The sequence below is a fragment of the Carassius auratus genome, unplaced genomic scaffold, assembly GCF_003368295.1.
Source record: "Carassius auratus strain Wakin unplaced genomic scaffold, ASM336829v1 scaf_tig00005249, whole genome shotgun sequence".
Lineage (NCBI taxonomy): Eukaryota > Metazoa > Chordata > Actinopteri > Cypriniformes > Cyprinidae > Carassius > Carassius auratus.
Genome location: NW_020523643.1, coordinates 177,501 through 196,113, shown reverse-complemented (window position 1 = coordinate 196,113; position 18,613 = coordinate 177,501). Strand labels below are relative to the sequence as shown.

Genomic DNA, 18,613 nt, shown 5'->3' with positions numbered 1-18,613 from the left:
AATGTATGTAATGTATGTGTGTGTGTATAAATGTATATATTTCATCAGCCTTTAATCCAATTTATGTAATTTATTATAAAACCCTGTCTGTTTATTTAAGTAACAAATATAGGTGTCATGCCATAACATATTTTTAATACGACTGACTTTATTTTAAATGTGAATTTAACATTGAAAGTTAATGTGATATAAATATTGCTACTAATCTTTCATTGTTCAGAAAGAGAGCAAATAACATTTACATTATTAAACATAATTTTCACTGACAGTCTAGATTTCATTCACTCTCAGAAACTACCATTAAAATCACTGAAACTGTTAACTCTTAATTATAGATTCGTACACACATCTGCACTTTGTTGTTTCTGACGAGAGAATTCGGCAGAAAGAGGTATTCAGTAAGTGAGCGAGTGAAGGAAGCACCGGCATTTCAGCGATGACTCATCGGAACACTTCTGATTGGCCATTGCATTCAAAAGCTCAACAGAACCGTGTGTGATTGGTTAATGCGCAGCGCTGTAAAAACGGGTCTGTCTCTGGCTCAGCGCCAGCAAGCGATCACAGATCTGAATTTAGCAGCTGCTGATATGACTTGCTGAACGTACTCGCACTGGTGTGATTGTATTAAAATTAATAAAATCTTAATCGGCTATTCTTTGTCTTTTGGAAGCTGCATTCAACCTGTTATAAGCCACACACGTACAACAAACTAATGTCACAGTGGTATTGTGTACTGTAATCGAATGTAGCCCAAGTTATTACCTGTTAAACAGTAGACAGCACACGCGTTCATCTAATAAGGATCTCCATCGCAAGCAAATAATAGCCTTTGCAGATTTGCTTTCAATTCAGTGCAGTTCCATAGCCCCGTTTTCAACGCTGCTAATATTCTTAAACGTTACAACTCTGAGTGAACCGCTTCAGAGCTCAGCGCGTGCAGCATGGAACTGAACGACTCAATCAAACTGATTCATGAACCAATTCACTCGTTTGCCAATTGGTTTGATCAAGCCTTTGAACAGAGTTGACTCAAAAGAATGAATCATTCGCGAATGGGCATCGCTCATTGTCCAGAGAAAAGTAGACGGCGCGTTTGGAATAAACTGAAGCATTTATTGCATTAAGATAAAGTAACGAGAGGGGCGTCGCCCACAGTAACGAAGTAAAAGTACAGATTTTTCCCAAAAAATGTACTCAAGTAAGAGTATAAAGTACCCATCTTTAAATATACTCCGAAAAGTATTCGTTACCCCGAAAAATTACTCAAGTAAATGTAACGAAGTAAATGTAACTCGTTACTACCCACCTCTGGTAACTAATACTTTTGGAGTATATTTAAAGATGGGTACATTTACTTTTACCTAAAGTAGTTTGTTTGTGAATTTTAATTTTATTTTACTTAGTTACCATGGGTGACGGTCCTCTCGTTATTTTATCTTAATGCAATACAAGTTATAAATGCTTCAGTTTATTCCAAACGCGCCGTCTACTTTTCTCTGGGTGCGTGAATGATTGATTTTTTGAGTCAATTTTGTTCAAAAGCTTGATCAAATCAGTTGGCAAACCATTGAATTGGTTCGCGAATCAGTTTGAATGATTCATTCAGTTCCCTGCTGCACGTGCTGAGCCGTCTGACTCTGAAGCGGTTCTCACTCAGAGTTGTAACAGAAAGTTTAAGAATATCAAGGGCATTGAAGACGTGGCTTTGGATCTACTGCCAATTGAAAGCAAATCTACAAAGGCTATTGTTTACTAGCGATGAAGATCTTTAATAGATGAACACAGCTTGTGCCATCCATGGTTCAACAGGTATAGATAGGCTACATTTGATTACAGTACAACATACCACTATGACATTAACAGTTTGTTGTATGTGTAACTTATAAATAAATACAATGTATATTTTTTACATTAAATATGCTGTCACAGAGAATGAAATGAATACCCTCCAAAACCGCATTAGCTCTGTTCCAGGAGGAATGCCTTTGCCTAGACACAATTAATATTTTATAATTTATAATTATAAACACTTGCAGAAATATAAATTTGTTTACATTTTGCAGAACAGATTGAAGAACATCCATCAATGTGCATTTGGTTCGTTATGTTCAGATGTTCATAACGATATATATATATATATATATATACGTTAAAATATAATTTAATTCAGTGACGCAAATCAGAATTTTCATCAGTTGTTTCTCAAGTTTACAGTCATATGATCCTTCAAAAAATAATTCTGTTATGATTTACTGTATACCAGTGCTGGAAACAGTCTTTCTGCTTAATATATATAGAGAGAGAGAACATCATTGAACATCACTGATAGATATATAAATCACCACCTCTGCCCATATTAGTTACATGATGTTATGAATTTAAGTGAGAAACTGAATATTCAATTGGGTAAAAGTCTGTTGTATCCATTAAAACAATAAAAAGTTTAAACTTTTATGTTTACAAAAAAACTAACAAACAAAAAACATAATCCAATATAGCTTGCACAGTAGGAAGATAAGTAAATGTAGCCAGTTTTTCTTTTTTGTGCTATTCATGTGTTCTTAACTAAAACACACACACACACACACACACACACACACACATGAAATTATGCTTATTGAAATAAAATTGATGTTAATAGAAATAAAATTATTTTATGTCAGTTCATTACTGAGGTAAAAATTTAAACTTTTAATTTAATTCAAGATGAAGTACTAAAAATATAAAATATAAAACTGAAATAAAAAATAACATACTAAATAGTAAAAAGAATGCTATAATAGTAAGGATACTAAAATAACATTGATTTTAACAACATCTGGAAAATGTCACAAACTAGCTGTAAAAGCTCACTGCTAAATGTGTTAAATGACAGTGTTTAATTCAACTACTCTAATCTGTTCTGCTCACTGCACAGCATGAGATTCAATCCATAACTGTATGTCAATAGACTGATGGTCTGAAATAGCCAATCACTGCTCTCCTTTTAGAAGATGCTAAATTGGCATGTCACGCCACATGAGACAATCTGAGCCCTGATTGGCCCAATAATCCATGACATCAGAGATCAGCTTGGGGCAGCAGCACTTTCACTGGATTTCACACAGACAGACATGTGATGTTCAACAGTGAGAGCAAAACCTAAGAAACTGCAACAATTTCAGTTTTTGTCATTTCTAGATAAGAGTCTGTGTGATAGCAGTCTTTTTTCCATCGTTAAAATATACCAGAGTGAATACAGCACACTTTAAAAATGACGTGATGTTTGCAGCATGCAAATGCTATAGGTATTTGTTTGTAAAATCATATCAATTTTAGCCCTCTTGAACACAGTTTTGTCTTAAATTGCATCGGATACCTCAAGAGAAAATCTATTTATTCAAAATAGACAATTTTTACACACACAAACTGATTATACAGTATAGAAACCAAAATATGCACACACAAACACATAAAACATACAGTACATTTGCAGTGAACAGATCAATATGTCATCTGGTTCATGCTGAGCTGCTCTGAAGATGTGATTTCCAAATGCTGGCAAACTCTCTGTGAACGAGATATTTCATACTGCAGCAAATCACGAGAGTCACAACCTGCTATAAAACAAAAACACTCTTAGCTTTTACACACACACAACTCCAGAAAGAGAATCCAAAATTTTCAACAAACACCAATGCTGCATATGTTTCTTTTTTTTAATTTTTTTATTACAGAACAAAATAACAAGACAAGCTACAAACCCCACACCCACCCCACCATGCATTCATACAACAACCACAATCATCCACACAGTGTTACGACAAGAAAGCAAAGTAAAACAAAGCACAAAGCAAGCAAAGTTAATAACATAAGAAAAAAAAAATCAGTAGGCTACTACTAATCAAAAAATCAATAAACAAAAAACACAATAGAATTGGCAAAACATTTATGCCATAACACATGGCGCACCTTTAAGAACGTACACCTAATATTTATATCTCTAACTCAAATAAGCAGACATTCCATTTATTTTCATGCTCAGTTATTCTGTTGTTATTTGTTGCAATAATTGTTTCTAGCATATACTGATAAAACACTCTATTCTTAAAGTGTTTTATACATAAGTTTGACAAAGTTTTAGCTTTAAAAATAAAATTTTTACCCATTTTAATTAGTGATGTTTGTTAAGTCAAGCATAACAATTGCTGTTGCTCATATTTATATTTATGATATAATCAAACCTCTAACACTAAGAATGAAAGTCGAATGTGTGTTGAGGAGAGTGTGCTGGTGCTTCACTAAGTGACCAGACAAGCCATTTTCACCTGCTGGAGCAGAAAACAGGTGAAAAAATCCTCGCCTACAGATATATCTACAGACCAGAAGTTTACAGAGATGCAAGGATGCAAGACTACTGAACACCAGACCGGAAGGCATACAGTAAAACATCTAGCAAAGGGTTAAGCATGTGCTAACAGCACTCTAATAACCACCTAAGAGTGTCCCAGCATTGCCCTAGTAACCACCCTGAACACTCTAGCAACCATCTGAGAATCCCCTAACAACACCCTAACAACTAACAAGCAATACTCTACCAACAGCTTAGCAACCACCCACAATTTCTTCAGAAAAGTCAAATTGTAGAGTAGGTGTGCAGTAATGTTTAGCCTGTCAGATGGGCCAGTAGTCACCTGACACTCTGCTTATCAGAGAAGAATAAAAGGGTGACGCGATAAAGAGACAGCACAGCCCTCTAACACATCAAAGGCAGAAAAAAGTGTCTGTAAATGGAACCTATTCAAACAGCACAACTTCCCTGAGGGACGTGAAGGAGCGAGAGAGAGAGAGAGAGAGAGAGAGAGAGAGAGAGCCGTGCTGAGCACAGTGTGTGTGTTTGTGTGTGTGTGTGTGTGTGTGTGTGAGGTCATTAAGATCCTCAAGATACGTCTGTCTCTGATTCTCTCACTCAGTTACAGGTTCACAAACTGCCTGTGTTTGCACAAAGTCTTTGTCTGATTAAATGTGACCGATATCTGTGGGATCACCTCTAGCACCAAACTAATTTGCAAAAATGACTAGAATCTTACATTTTCTGAGAAAAATGTGAACATTCAGAATCAGAATCAGAAAGAGATTTATTGCCAAGTATGCTTGCGCATGATAATGGAATAGGATTGAGTAAGACACAGGGATGTACAAGGAGAGAGGGGTAACAAATAAATATAAGGATTTTGCACTTTTTTATTGCATACCTAGGGAACATTTAACTGTTCATGAGGTAGATTGCATGGGGGAAGAAACTGTTCTTGTGCCTGACTGTCCGGGTATTTGTGGCTCTGAAGTGGCAAAAGTTCAAAGATGAGGAAACTTGGATGTGAGAGATCCAGAGTGATATTCTGAGCCCTTTCCCCCCCTCATTGTTTAACTTTTTCCATGCAATACAGGATTAATTTAATAAAAAGGGCACCTCAGTCATGATATTGAGGTTGGGGAGAGTGCTGTACATCCACTCCCCCTAGGAATTGTATGGTGACCCATATTTAGAATTTGTGCTCTGCAGTAATGTGTCATATTACAGATTAATCTGATCTGATATCTGATCTTATGGCTGTTTGATATAAATTTTAAAAATTTAGTGACCCATACTCGGAATTCGTGCCGTTCATTCAGGGGCGGACTGGGACTAAAAAACAGCCCTGGACTTTGACTAGGCCCGGCCCAAAACAATCGGCACGCGTAAACTCGACAACAACAACAATAACGCCTGGCATGAGTGTCACAAGACTTTAATTGTGGCTCATGATACCATACCATCCAAATTATAGCAATAACACTGATGTTGACTAGATGTTGAGCTGGAGTGAGTGTCTTTCTCTGCTCTTGGTCTAAGCTCAACCTGAATAAACAACGATGGAATGGATTTTATTTTTTAAACAGGTTTTATTCCAAGATAGCATGGAATAGTTTATATAATATGCTGTTATAACAGCATATTATACAATCTATTCCATGCTGTCTTAAAATGAATTTACTACTTAATAATCTTAATTTATGCAGTAATTAATTAATCTTACTGCACATAATAATACCACATGTAAATGAAAATACACCATTACATCTGCCTGTGGAACCCGCTCATCTTTCTGTCCCTCATCATCATCACTGGTGGCATGTTGCTGCATAGCTGTCTGGCTCACTTCACTGGTGCTAATATTTAACTGCGAGGTGCTGCTGCTGGAAAAAAAATTGCTATATATTTCAGTTAGTTTGGGAAATTTAGCGACTTCAGTATCTAAATACCGCATTTTTCTCTGTCGCCTTCTCAGCCCCACACTTTTCTTTCCGTTTTTTACCCGTGGCCGCGTTATGCATATTGTTTGTTTGTTTCTATGCTTAATATTCTATCTTACGTTAACGTTTTTGTTGTTCATTTCTTCCTACTCTTCCACTTCTTATTCTTCTTACTTGGCAGCCACGGCCAGTGCAGCTGGCATCCAACTTAAAGGTGCATTTCTGCCACCTACAGTACTGGAGTGTAAAACAGATGGGGGGGGGGGGGGGGGGCATGTGATGACAGCACGCATGGCGTGAAGTGCCGTCCTGGAGTACCGGCCATTCTGTGATTCTAAAGATCACACAGATGGCCAGTCCGCCCCTGCCTGCATTTGACCCATCCAAAGTGTACACACTTGGTGTTTGTTTGGAGTCCTTCTGTGACGATCGCGACCAGTGAAACACAGGGAGAGAGATCAAATAGCAGGTGTCTTTATTAAGGATAATCCAAATCGTGGTCGAAACCAAACAAGCAGTCCAAACAAACAAATAAATAAACAAAAAGAGGGAACAGGAAAGGGAAAGTAACGGGAACTCGGAGGACGAGAAGGCAAGGATGAATCTCAGAAGACGAGAAGGCTAGACATACGAATGGTAAGGACTCCATACAAACACTTTTTGTCTGCTGAGCCAGTACAAGATTGCCACCAACCCAGCGCCACTGCACAAGGTGGCCACCAGCCCGGAGCCACTGCAGAGGATGGCAGCTACAGTGGGCTTTCCTGAGTCGAGTCATATTCCCGTTGACCCTCCAGAGATGAGTCAGGTTCCCGTTAACCCTCCAGAGTCGAGTCAGTTTCCAGTTGACCATCCAGAGTCGAGTCAGGTTCCAGCTGACAATCCAGAGTCGAGTCAGGTTCCAGTTGACCATCCAGAGTCGAGTCAGGTTCCCGTGGACCCTCCAGAGTTGAGTCAGGTACCCGTTGACCTTCCAGAGTCGAGTCAGGTGCCCGTTGACTTTCCAGAGTTGAGTCAGGTTCCAGTTGACCCTCCAGAGTCGAATCAGGTTCTCGTTGACCCTCCAGAGTCGAGTCATGTTCCAGTTGACCCTCCAGAGTCAAGTCAGAGTCCTGTTGACCTTCCAGAGTCGAATCAGGTGCTCGTGGACCCTCCAGAGTCAGGGTCAGTCACCGTTGACCTTCCAGAGTCAGGGCTAGTTCCCGTTGACCTTCCAGAGTCGAGTCAGGTGCTCGTGGACCCTCCAGAGTTGAGTCAAGTGCTCGTGGACCCTCCAGAGTCAGTGTTAGTCACCATTGACCTTCCAGAGTCAGTGTTAGTCACCGTTGACCTTCCAGAGTCAGGGTTAGTCACCTTTGACCTTCCAGAGTCAGGGCTAGTCACCGTTGACCTTCCAGAGTCAGGACTAGTCACCGTTGACCTTGCAGAGTCAGGGCTAGTCACCGTGAACCTTCCAGAGTCAAGGCTAGTCACTGTTGACCTTCCAGAGTCAAGTCACCAGTGATCTTCAAGGACAGATTCAAGTCGCCGGTGATCTTCAAGGACAGAGTCAAGTCACCGGTGATCTTCAAGGACCGAGTCAAGTCACCGGGGTTCTTCATTGGAGAATTTAAGTCACCAGTGATCTTCATGAACAAAGGCAAGTCACCATTGATCTTCATGAACAAATACAAGTCACCAATGATCTTCAGGAGCAGAGTCAAGTCAGCATTAATTTTCTGGAACCCAGTAGAAACACCATGGGAGTACCAGAGTCTTGTCATTTCTCTGTTGAAATATCGGAGCCTCCACGTCTCTGCTGAACTGCCAGAGCCGTTCCACGTCTCTGCTGAACTACTAGAGTCTCCCCTCGGCTCGGCTGATCTACCAGAATCTCTTCTCGCCTCTGCGGAACTTCCAGAGTCTCGTCACGTCTCAGTCGAACTCTCTGAGCACCCGACTGATCCTGTTGTGGCCACGGAGGCTACCCTTAACTTGTTCATGTTCTTTTTTTTTCAGACTGGCCCAGGGGGGCGTCTGTTTTGACCACACGGATGTGGTGGTCTTCTGCTCCGCCCTGGGGGGCGTCTGGTTCGGCCGCACGGATGTGGTGGTCTTCTGCTCCGCCCTGGGGGCGTCTGTTTCGGGCCACATGGATGTGGTGGTTTTCTGCTCCACCCTGGGGGATGTCTGCTTTGACCGCACAGATGTGGTGGTCTTCTGCTCCGCCCTGGTGGGCATCACGTTATGTCCTTCTTGGACTTGTGTTTTTGTGTTTGTTTTTTTTTTGTTCTTCTGTCTGTGTTCCTCCTATGGACCTGGCCCTCCGTCCCTCCCCCTGATCCTCCGCCGTTCCACCTCCCTCCTGGGTTTCCTGTCTGTGTCTTTTCTTCTGTTTCCCTCTAAGGACCTGGTACCTCCGTCCCTCCCCCTGATCCTCCACCGTTCCACCTCCCTCCTGGACTCCTTGTTTTGTGTTGTACTTCTCTTGTCTCTGTTTCCCCATTTTACCTGGTCGTCTTGTCTTTGTTTCCCCATTTTACCTGGTCGTCTTGTCTCTGTTTCCCCATTTTACCTGGTCGTCTTGTCTCTGTTTCCTCATTTTACCTGGCCCTCCGTCCCTCCCCCTGGTCCTCCGCCGCTCCACCTCCCTCCTGGTCTCTTTGTGTTTGTGGTCTTCCCTTGGGTTTAGGTGGAGCATCTGGTAGCTGCTCCGTGGAGGAGGGGGTAATGTCATTCTGTTTAGTCTCTGTTTCCCTGGGTGTCCACTAGTGGGCACTTCACCGTAGGCACTAGAATTCCTCTAGTCTTGTCCTGTCATCACAGTAATTGCACTCCTGTTAATTGCACCATGTGCAGTCACTTTATTGTCATAAGCCTCCCTATAAATACCAGTCTTTTCCTGTTGTTTGTATAGAGTCCTTACCGTTCGTATGTCCAGCCTTCTCGTCTTCCGAGATTAATCCTTGTCTTCTCGTCCTCCGAGTTCCCGTTCCTTTCCCTTTCCTGTTCCCTCTTTTTGTTTATTTGTTTGTTTTGTTTGGACTGCTTGTTTGGTTTTGACCTTGGCTTGTTCGACCACGATTTGGATTATCCTTAATAAAGACATCTCCTATTGGATCTCTCTCTCTCCCTGTGTTTCATTGGTCGCGATCGTCACAATGCTGAATTTGAACCACTGAATTTTTGCAATCGAACTTGTAAACTGATATAAAATGGACTGAAAATTGTCAGATATCATACATGGTTTTTTTAAACAGATTATTTCGGAAGTGAACTCTGGAAGGTAAACATTATTATTATTATTATTATTTAATGAAAATGTGTGTGAAATGTTTTTTAATTGAAATATTTACATCTTAAATAAACAACTATGTTAAATTTCAGACCCTAAATATGCAAACCCTGAAAATACAAGGCTTGAAAATGCACTGTTAATGCAGTTCATTATTTTTATCTTTTAGTGCAATTCAACATGAAACAAACTTTTTTTGTTCCAAAGACATTTGCAATTATTTTTCTTCCATACAGTCTTCCATTGTTCTCCCAGGCAGATCCAAACTCACTGACCTGTCAGCTGCTTATGTTTTGTGTTTTGAAAGCATCTTCAAGAAGTCAAACCAAATGACTTAAAGTGAACATCATCAACTGGCCCAAGAGGAAATATTTAACATCCAGAACAATGACCGCCATCCGTTTTAATGACTACATTAAATGATGTGCTTGAGTTTGATCTGGCAGCTTAAGATGAACATGAGTGAAGTTTAAACAAGGAATGAATTATGAGTCCATCTATATGGAGAATATGTGGGACTGATGACACACACTTTCACAAAGAAGGAATAATATGCAAACTTTGTCTATCCTTTCATCCTACTGTACTGTAGATCACCTCTCATCTCTTTCTTGTACCAGCATCAGCATAGAAATTGATTTTTTTTGCTCCTCATCAGCACAAAATATGAAAGGAGCAGCTGGAATAACAATGAGAGAGGAAGACTACAAGCCAGAGTAGTGAGACAGATGAAACAGAGCAGAAAGACACAGATAAAAGAAGTGACGAACCTCTTTACAAATGCTTTGAAATGATGGAGCTTCTGTTGAGATTTTTAACCAGTTGAAAAATCTGGAACAGGAAGCTGTGACCAGGAATTGACTTATTTCATTCCAGACATGAAGATTGAAACTAAATTTGAAATGAAAACTGAAAATATTACATTTTAAAATATATATTATAAAAATATAAAATATAGACTACAATAATATTTAAACAAACACTGGAAGTGGCCAGTTTTCAACTGTTAGTCATTTTAAAACATTTCAACCAGGCAGGGGTAACCTTACAGTAGTGCTCAACACCACAACCCCAATTCCAGAAAAAAATTGGGATGTTTTGTACAGTGTAATAAACTCAAGAATATGCAATTTGTTTATTCTCTTTAACTTTTATTTAATTTTCCAACTTAATATTTTTAATACAAACTAATTTTGATATTGATGGTTGCAACACACTCCAAAAAAGTTGGGACAGAGGCAAAATAAAAGTGAAAAGGTTATATAATATCCAAATTAAACTGTTTTGAAACAGTTCACAGTACACTGGTGAACTGGTTATATGTGAAGGTGTCATGTTTGGGTATAAAAGTACCTTCTCAGTCTCAAAGATGCAAGCAAAGATGGATCATGGCTCATCACTTAGTGCCAAATTTCATGAGAGAAGTGTCAAACAAATTAAAAATCACATTTCTCAATGTAAAATCACAAAGAATTTAGGTATTTCATCAACTACCATACATAATATTGTGAAAAGATTTAAGGGGATCCGGATAAATCTGTTTTTGGTGTACGGCAAGACAGGAAACCTCAGTGAATGTGAGTGAGCCATCATTAAATATAACCACATGGCCTCAGAAGTACTTTGGAAAATCGCTGTCACTGAATACAGTCTGCCGCTGCATCAATAAATGCAACTTCAATCTCTGTTACTCATGGATGAAAACAATACATAAACTCTATGCAGTGATGCCGCAGGGTTTTCTGGGCCCGAGCTCGTTGCAAAAGCTGATTCCAAATTATCAGTTCTTATTCTGCTGGATCTATCCGCTGCTTTTGATACTTTCAATAATCAGACCCTTCTGTCTGCCCTCTAATCACTGTGCATGACAAGGATTCCACTTCGCTGGTTTGAATCCTATCTTACTGATAGGTCTTTCAGGGTGGCTTGGGCAGGGGAGGTATCCAAAGCATATCAACTTTTCACTGGGGTACCTCAGGGATCCATTCTTGGACCCCTCCTCTTCTTCATATAGATGACTGGATCCCATCATACAGGCACATAGATTCTCCTACCATTGCTATGCTGATGACATACACCTCTATCTTTCATTTCAACCAGATGATCCAACGGTAGCTGCACGGATCTCAGGCTGCCTGGCAGACATCTCAGCACAGATGAAAGAATATCACTTACAGCTCAGCCTGGCAAAGACTGAGCTTCTTGTCTTCCCTGCCACTCCAAATCTACAATATGATTTATCCATCCAGCTAGACTCTTCTACAATGTCCCCATCAACTTCGGTGAGAAATCTTGATGTAACTTTTGACCACATTGCAAAGACTGCTAGATCTTGCAGGTTTGCATTGCACAACATCAGAAAGATCCAAGTATAGGTCTCTGCAGGAAAGTAATTGGAGTTACCAGATCAGGGTGTTTTTACACCATGATACCTGATTGGTTGACTTCATAGTGACGTTACGTTTAGGGGTGGGGCTGGGAAAGGGGGATCATTTAAATTGCATAATTTAGAAACACCTAGCAGTTTCAAAACACCCACAAGGTGATAAACACCCACTTTTGCTCTCCAGAGACCTAAGTCTCAAAAGATCAGGCCCTTTCTAACAGAGCATGATGCACAACTTCTTGTCCAGGCCCTTGTATATTCTAGGCTACAATGCTCTTCTGGCTGGACTTCCATAAAGCACAAACCTCTACAAATGATTCAGAATGCAGCGGCACAACTGGTCTTCAAAGAACCCAAATAGCCCATGTTACACCTCTCTTTATCTCCTTGTACTGGCTACCGGTTGTGGCACGCATCAAGTTCAAGACATTGATGCGTGCATATAGAACAGCCACAGGCTCAGCACCCGCCTACGTCCACTCACTATTACAAATATACATCCCCTCCAGAAGTCTGAGATCCACTAGTGAGTGATGCCTTGTGGTACCATCACAGAGAGGCTCAAAATCACTTTTCAGAACATTTTAGTTCACCATTCCTGGCTGGTGGAATGATCTCCCCACCCCTATCCGGAATGCTGAATCCCTGACAAATTTCAAGCAACAGCTGAAAACGAATCTCTTTCGAAATTACTTGGCTTCATCGTAAAAAGAAATATGAAAAAGAAAATGTCTGTCATGGTATGCAGTGCAAATGGCAAATGGCAAAGGTACCATTGATATGGAGGCATATACTGAAATTGTACAGAGACATATACTGCCATCAAGATGATGTCTTTCATGGGAAGTCCATGGTTATTAGATCAAGACAATGGCAGCTCTCGTTCTGCATGTGCTACAACAGTGTAGTTTTGTGGACACTGTTGTGTGAATGTGCTAGACTGGCCTGTCTGCAGTCCACTTCTGTCTACTACTGAAAGTCTATCACCAGTCATGAAAAGGAGAATCAGACAATGACGATCACAGACTGCTGAGCCGCTGAAGTCTTGTATCAAGCAAGACTGGATGAAAATTTGGTTTGCGATTAGTATCCTAAATTCCCAAACAATTACTGTAAGCACTGTAATTAAAAGGGAAGTTGATGTGGCAGTTGTAATGCCTTTGTCCTAACATTTTCAGCCATGAAAATCAAAATTTGTTTATATTTACAAAATAAAATTAAGTTGGCCAGTGAAAACATTGGATTTTTTTTTCTTTGTACTTTAGCCAATTAAATAAAGGTTAAAGAGAATGAACAAATAGCACATTCTTGATTTTATGGCATTTCACAAAACCTCCCAACTTTTCTGGAATTGGAGTATTTTAATTACTGTCCTTAACTAGAATTAAGATTATAATAATTAAAATTTTAAAGCTCAGCCACCACAAAAGCAGAGTTACTTTGAGAGCATTATGTTTCTGTGTCAGTTTATTTTAATTATAAAGCACACATTAATACAAATACTGTTGCCCAAGGTGCTGTACAAAAGATAATAATAATAATAATAATAATAATAATAATAATAATAATAATAATAATAATAATAAAATTGCAGGGGTAAGAGATTCCACAGTCTACGTGCAACTACCGAAAAAAAACCTCGTAAAAAAAAAAAAAAAAAAAAAACACACACACAGAATTGAGGAAAATACTATTATACTGTGATTTTTTTCAAGATTCTCAGCTTTCATTTGTATCCTTCTTATATTGTTTACTTCTGATGAAATAACAACAATAATAATGTATATTATTTATATTTTTATTATATAAAATAATAAATACTACAGTTTATATTATTATTATTTTTATCATCATCACTTTGCTTTTATTCATTTATTTCTATATTTTTAATATTTTGTTGAGGAGTAAATATTCTTTCTGGCAGTTGTATTATCGTTTTAGTTTTTGGACTGTCAAGCTCTAAAAAGGACACAAAAAATTGTCTTTCACACAAAGCTCTAGTATGACTTCAGAAGACTTTTTTAATGTAAAAATTGTAAGGTCACTGTATGATTTCAGTGAATAAAGAAAGAAAATCAGAATAAACATTAACATACTTCAATTTATTATTTTGGGTTGCAAGGAAAATAGCAGCTTCAGAAGGACATACTGTAGAAATTAGCAAATGATGCCAGAATCTTCATATGATATTTGTGTGAACCCTGAATATACTTTTGGAAAAGTCAAGTCTCATCTGGAGAATGACGTGGAGATTAATGAAGATCTGATTCCGCCTGCAGTATCATTACCACTGGACCGGATAGGATGATGACACAGAGGCTCCTCTGGAATATTTTGGCAGGTTATTATTGTTTTCACCTCAGGCTGCAAGCAGTGTCTTGAGACCAGAACCGTTTCTTTCAACTTTGAACACACTTCCATGCAATTATCAGCTAAATATCCATATAAAGTGACATAAGTGACTATAAGCTGTCAGACATAAATATTGAAAGTCTTATTGTGGTGATTCAGGCCCGTTTTTCGCACTATTCAACTGTTCTGGAGGAGAAGCGATCAGCGCGTGCGCATCACTGGGAAGGTTGATCAGGAAACTTATTCTAACTTCTGTCACAATACCTTCAAAATCAGATCTCTAATCTTAACAGAATGATCCGATAATAGCTACTTTAATCAAATAATAAAACTTAAAATAAAAACAAAACGCTCGCCACACCTGCTTATTGCTCCAACACGAGGCACTACAAAGACTGAGGTGCTCAGTTTTTAATAAGCTGATGAAGGAGCATAAAAATTAAAGTCGCACCTCAAAGTAAAATTTTTAAAAACTTTAAAAACATTGAATAGGTATTATAAATTAATAGAATATACAAGAACGATAACCCTAAAACTATATTTTTTTTGAAGAAAAAAATAATAATCATTATTTAATAATCATAACAATTTATTATTATAATTAAAATAGGCTATGTGTATTGAATTAACAACTAAATGTTTAATAGAACATGTTTAATAGAACATGTTTAATAGAAAGACTTTAAAAATTTTCTTTAAAAAATGTTTAAAGAAGAGAGCAAATTACAATGAAAAATACAACTTCTGAAAATATGATTTTCTTTCAAATAAAGACCATTTGACCTCATTTGATCCTTGAAAAATGACTTTGGATAGTTGATTCGGTCATACATAGCCTACTAAATTATAGTTATGACCTGAAGAAAACGGTAACTGAATGATGGGTTGTGTTACCAAATGAACACGGATGTAGGTTACCTGACCAATTTTTAGTGAGCTCATTATGAGATCTGCACATTCTTTGATCCCTGTGCTGTGGAATAAGACGTTATAAAGTTCAGAGGATTGAAGGTTGGACTCACGTGTCCGGTGAAGCGCAGCTGTGCGGGGTCTCGATCAACCCCTCCGGGCTGTGCGTCTCATGATCGGGTCTGTGTGGCGAGGTCCGCCGCTGTCCGCGGTTCTGGAGACCGTCGCGCACTGGAGACGCAGCGCAGCATCGCCCGAGACGCGCCGGCGAGCGCCCGATCAAGTCCAGCGGATCGCGGGAAAACGCTTCTCTGGAACGCGTATCGGTGCGTGGAAGTGGCACAGATGCCCGTCGCCTTAGGGGTCTCTGCGGCTTACGGAGACGAGTCTGACCCGCAGGAGCGGGAGCGGAGGGCGGGAAGGTGGAGGAAGAGGAGACACGGAGCCCCTCGCCTTCGTCAGACATCGGGAGAACTCGTGCTCCGCATAAGGGGAAGGGCTTCTTGAAACAGAGACGCACAACTTCAGCAACAAGTGGGAGCAGAGTTTTAACCTCAAAGTAACACACACACACACACACAGTCAAACGCCCCAAATGAGAAGGGTGTGGCTTGAACACTACATATCTGTGCCTGATGAACATCTAATCATCTGTATGACTTTCTTTCTTCTGTGACACACCAATGAAGATGCAACGAAGAATGTGCGAGCTGTTCTTTTCCATACAATTAAACAAATGTACTGTAGATAAGTTTGTTTGTTCATGGAAACAGATTTGGAGAAATGTAGCATTACATTGCTTGCTCACTAATGGATTCTCTGCAGTGAATGGGTGCCGTCAGAATGAGAGACCATACATCAAGTTATCCACACCACTCCAGTCCATCAATTAACATCTTGTGAAGCGAAAAGATGCGTGTTTGTGAGGAACAAATTCATCATTAAGATGTTTTTACTTCAAACCGTTGCTTCTTGGCTAAAATACAAAATTCGCTAGATCAGTGGTGTAGACTCTTTTTGCTGGATCTATTTCTCTCCTGATTCAGACATGACTTTTCACTGGAAAAAGCAATATTATGGATTATGGACTTGTATTTTAGCTAGAAGAGACAGTTTGGAGTTAAAAATGCTTTGATGGATTTATTTGAGTAGTGAAAACAGACAGAAAATCTATCCATCAAATACACTCCTATTTTGTATTCTCAACCACAAAACCCACCAAGTTTGAACACTTACTCCTGTAGCATAAATAAAACCAAATGGTTAATATCTGCAATCGAGTTCAAGGACTTTAATCAGGGAGAATGACCAGAATGTGCATGTGGAAACAAATCTAGGTGCTTTGGTTCAAAGATGATTTGCTTCATGGTCAAATAAACATTTAAAAGTTCAGTGTGCGCTGAATATATACATCAACAATGTCAGGATTATTGACCTGGGAATATTGAGGTTTGTAGAAATGCAGTTCAGACCTGTGCAGTTTGGTTTAAAGTAGAACACCACAAAAAAATCTTACTTATTTTTGACTTGCTTTATGGTAACAAATATCTAAGCATTCTTAAATTAAGAAACACTTACTTGAGAAGCAAAATGACTTAAGATATCACATTGTGTTTTCTGAAAAATCCAAATTAATTGAGTTTTTACCAACAACACAAAAAAAATCTGTCAATGGGGTCAAAAAATTATCTTAATTCAAATGAAAAACAAATTTAATCCCATTACTTATTCATATTTTAAGCATAAAGTCGCAAAATAGATTTTTCAGAAAACAAGACTTTATATCTTATCATATATTGCTTCTCAAATGAATGCTTAGAAAATAAAAGCTTGTTTTCCCTTGTTTTACCCCACCTGCAGATTTGTTGTTGTTGTTTTTAATATTTTAGTAAACTTGTTTAATTTTTATACATTTTCAGAAATGAAAACTTAATACCTCAAGTATATACTGTATATATTAATATTAAGCAAAACAGAATAATATATATGTGTGTGTGTGTATGTATATTTGTGTGTATAGGTGTTTTTTTTTTTTTTTTTGCTTCTTTATGCTGCTTTTTGCAAAAGATAATGCTTTAGAGCAGCTTCACGAATAATAGTGGCACTAAATGATATATAATCTATAGCAGGGTAAAACCATTGTTTTGAAGATGGGGACAAAACATTGGAAAGACTGAATTAACAAAGCAAAAAAAAAAAAAAAACCTGGATGTGGCTACTGTGATTAGAAAGACAAATTTAAGAAATTAAATATTCTGAGCAGAGCAGAGAAGATGATTAGAGTGTCTGTGATGGTAAACAGGTACTTGGTGTATGTGTGTGTGTGTGTGTGTGTGTGTGCGTGTGCGCGTGTGTGTGTTGACATGTTTTTTGTGTGTTTCAGGATATCTGATCACTTCAGGTCTCTTCATGAGTCTTCTAGGAACATCCGCAGGGATTAATTGGACAAAATCACACACACTCACACAATCAGAAGCACACAACACACAAACACACACACACATGCAGAAAGCCTGAGCTTTTCCTGAAACTGAGAGTGCAATCACTTGACTTCCTGCTGAAATCAGGTGGCGTAATGTTCCCTCTCCTCATCCGAATCACTCAGAATATCCATTCCACACCATTTTTTACATTGCAATCAATATCTCAGTCTCAGGGGAGGAGTCTGTGTCTGGGCGGAGCCTGAATGAATACTGAATACGCCCCCTGTTCCCTTTAAGGGAACATTTATATTGATTGACAGCTATGATGAGCTCCACATCTCAAATGCAAAAGAGAGAAAGTCTACAGGTGTGTAGACTCGCTTAGCCAAACCTTCAGTCTGACGGCTGAAGGTCTGGATCCTATGGCAGCTTTCATTGGCCAAAGGCTGCCCATAAGGCCATTTCGGGCAGTTTGTTTTGTTCAGGGTCATGTTTCGGGGCGTGGAAATGTCTCCACAATAACAGACCGGTCTGTAAAACTCTCAGGCGTATTTGAAAGATTCTATGCTGCAAAATGTAAATATTTCACATACTTTTGAAACTCCAGTGTTTAGTTGATCCTGACATGCACTCGTCGTCACAGATGTAAATACTACGGCTTTCTTCTTTTGTGAGGGGGTTTGGCGTCACAGTATCTTTGTTTCCGGACAGAACATTAAAGAACGAGACACACACTTCTCATGGAAATCCTGTTGAATTCAACCAATCCGATGACGACTTCGACACTCCTGAAGTTTTTCCACTTTTGTGTCCCATATGCATCAGACGTTCAGCCTACAGTCTGTGGGCGTGACGTCTGAGGCTGAGACTAACAGCTGTGTGTGTGTGTGTGTGTTTGTGTGTGTGTGTGTGTATGAGAGAGAGAGAGAGAGAGAGAGAGAGAGAGAGAGAGAGAAAGAGAGAGAGAGAGAGAGAGAGAGAGAGAGAGAGAGAGAG

The 18,613-nt window shown here is 39.1% G+C and overlaps 1 protein-coding gene across 1 annotated transcript in view; it reads right to left on the bottom strand.

Annotated features, from left to right (window-relative positions):
* Positions 1-15,752, bottom strand: part of LOC113070797 (short transient receptor potential channel 7-like) — a 75,684-nt gene extending 59,932 nt beyond the window's left edge. The window contains exon 1 of the mRNA XM_026244240.1: positions 15,308-15,752. Coding sequence (XP_026100025.1) covers positions 15,308-15,660 — 353 coding nt within the window. The 5' untranslated portion in view covers positions 15,661-15,752. The remainder of the gene's footprint in view (positions 1-15,307) is intronic.
* Positions 15,753-18,613: the final 2,861 nt, after the last annotated feature.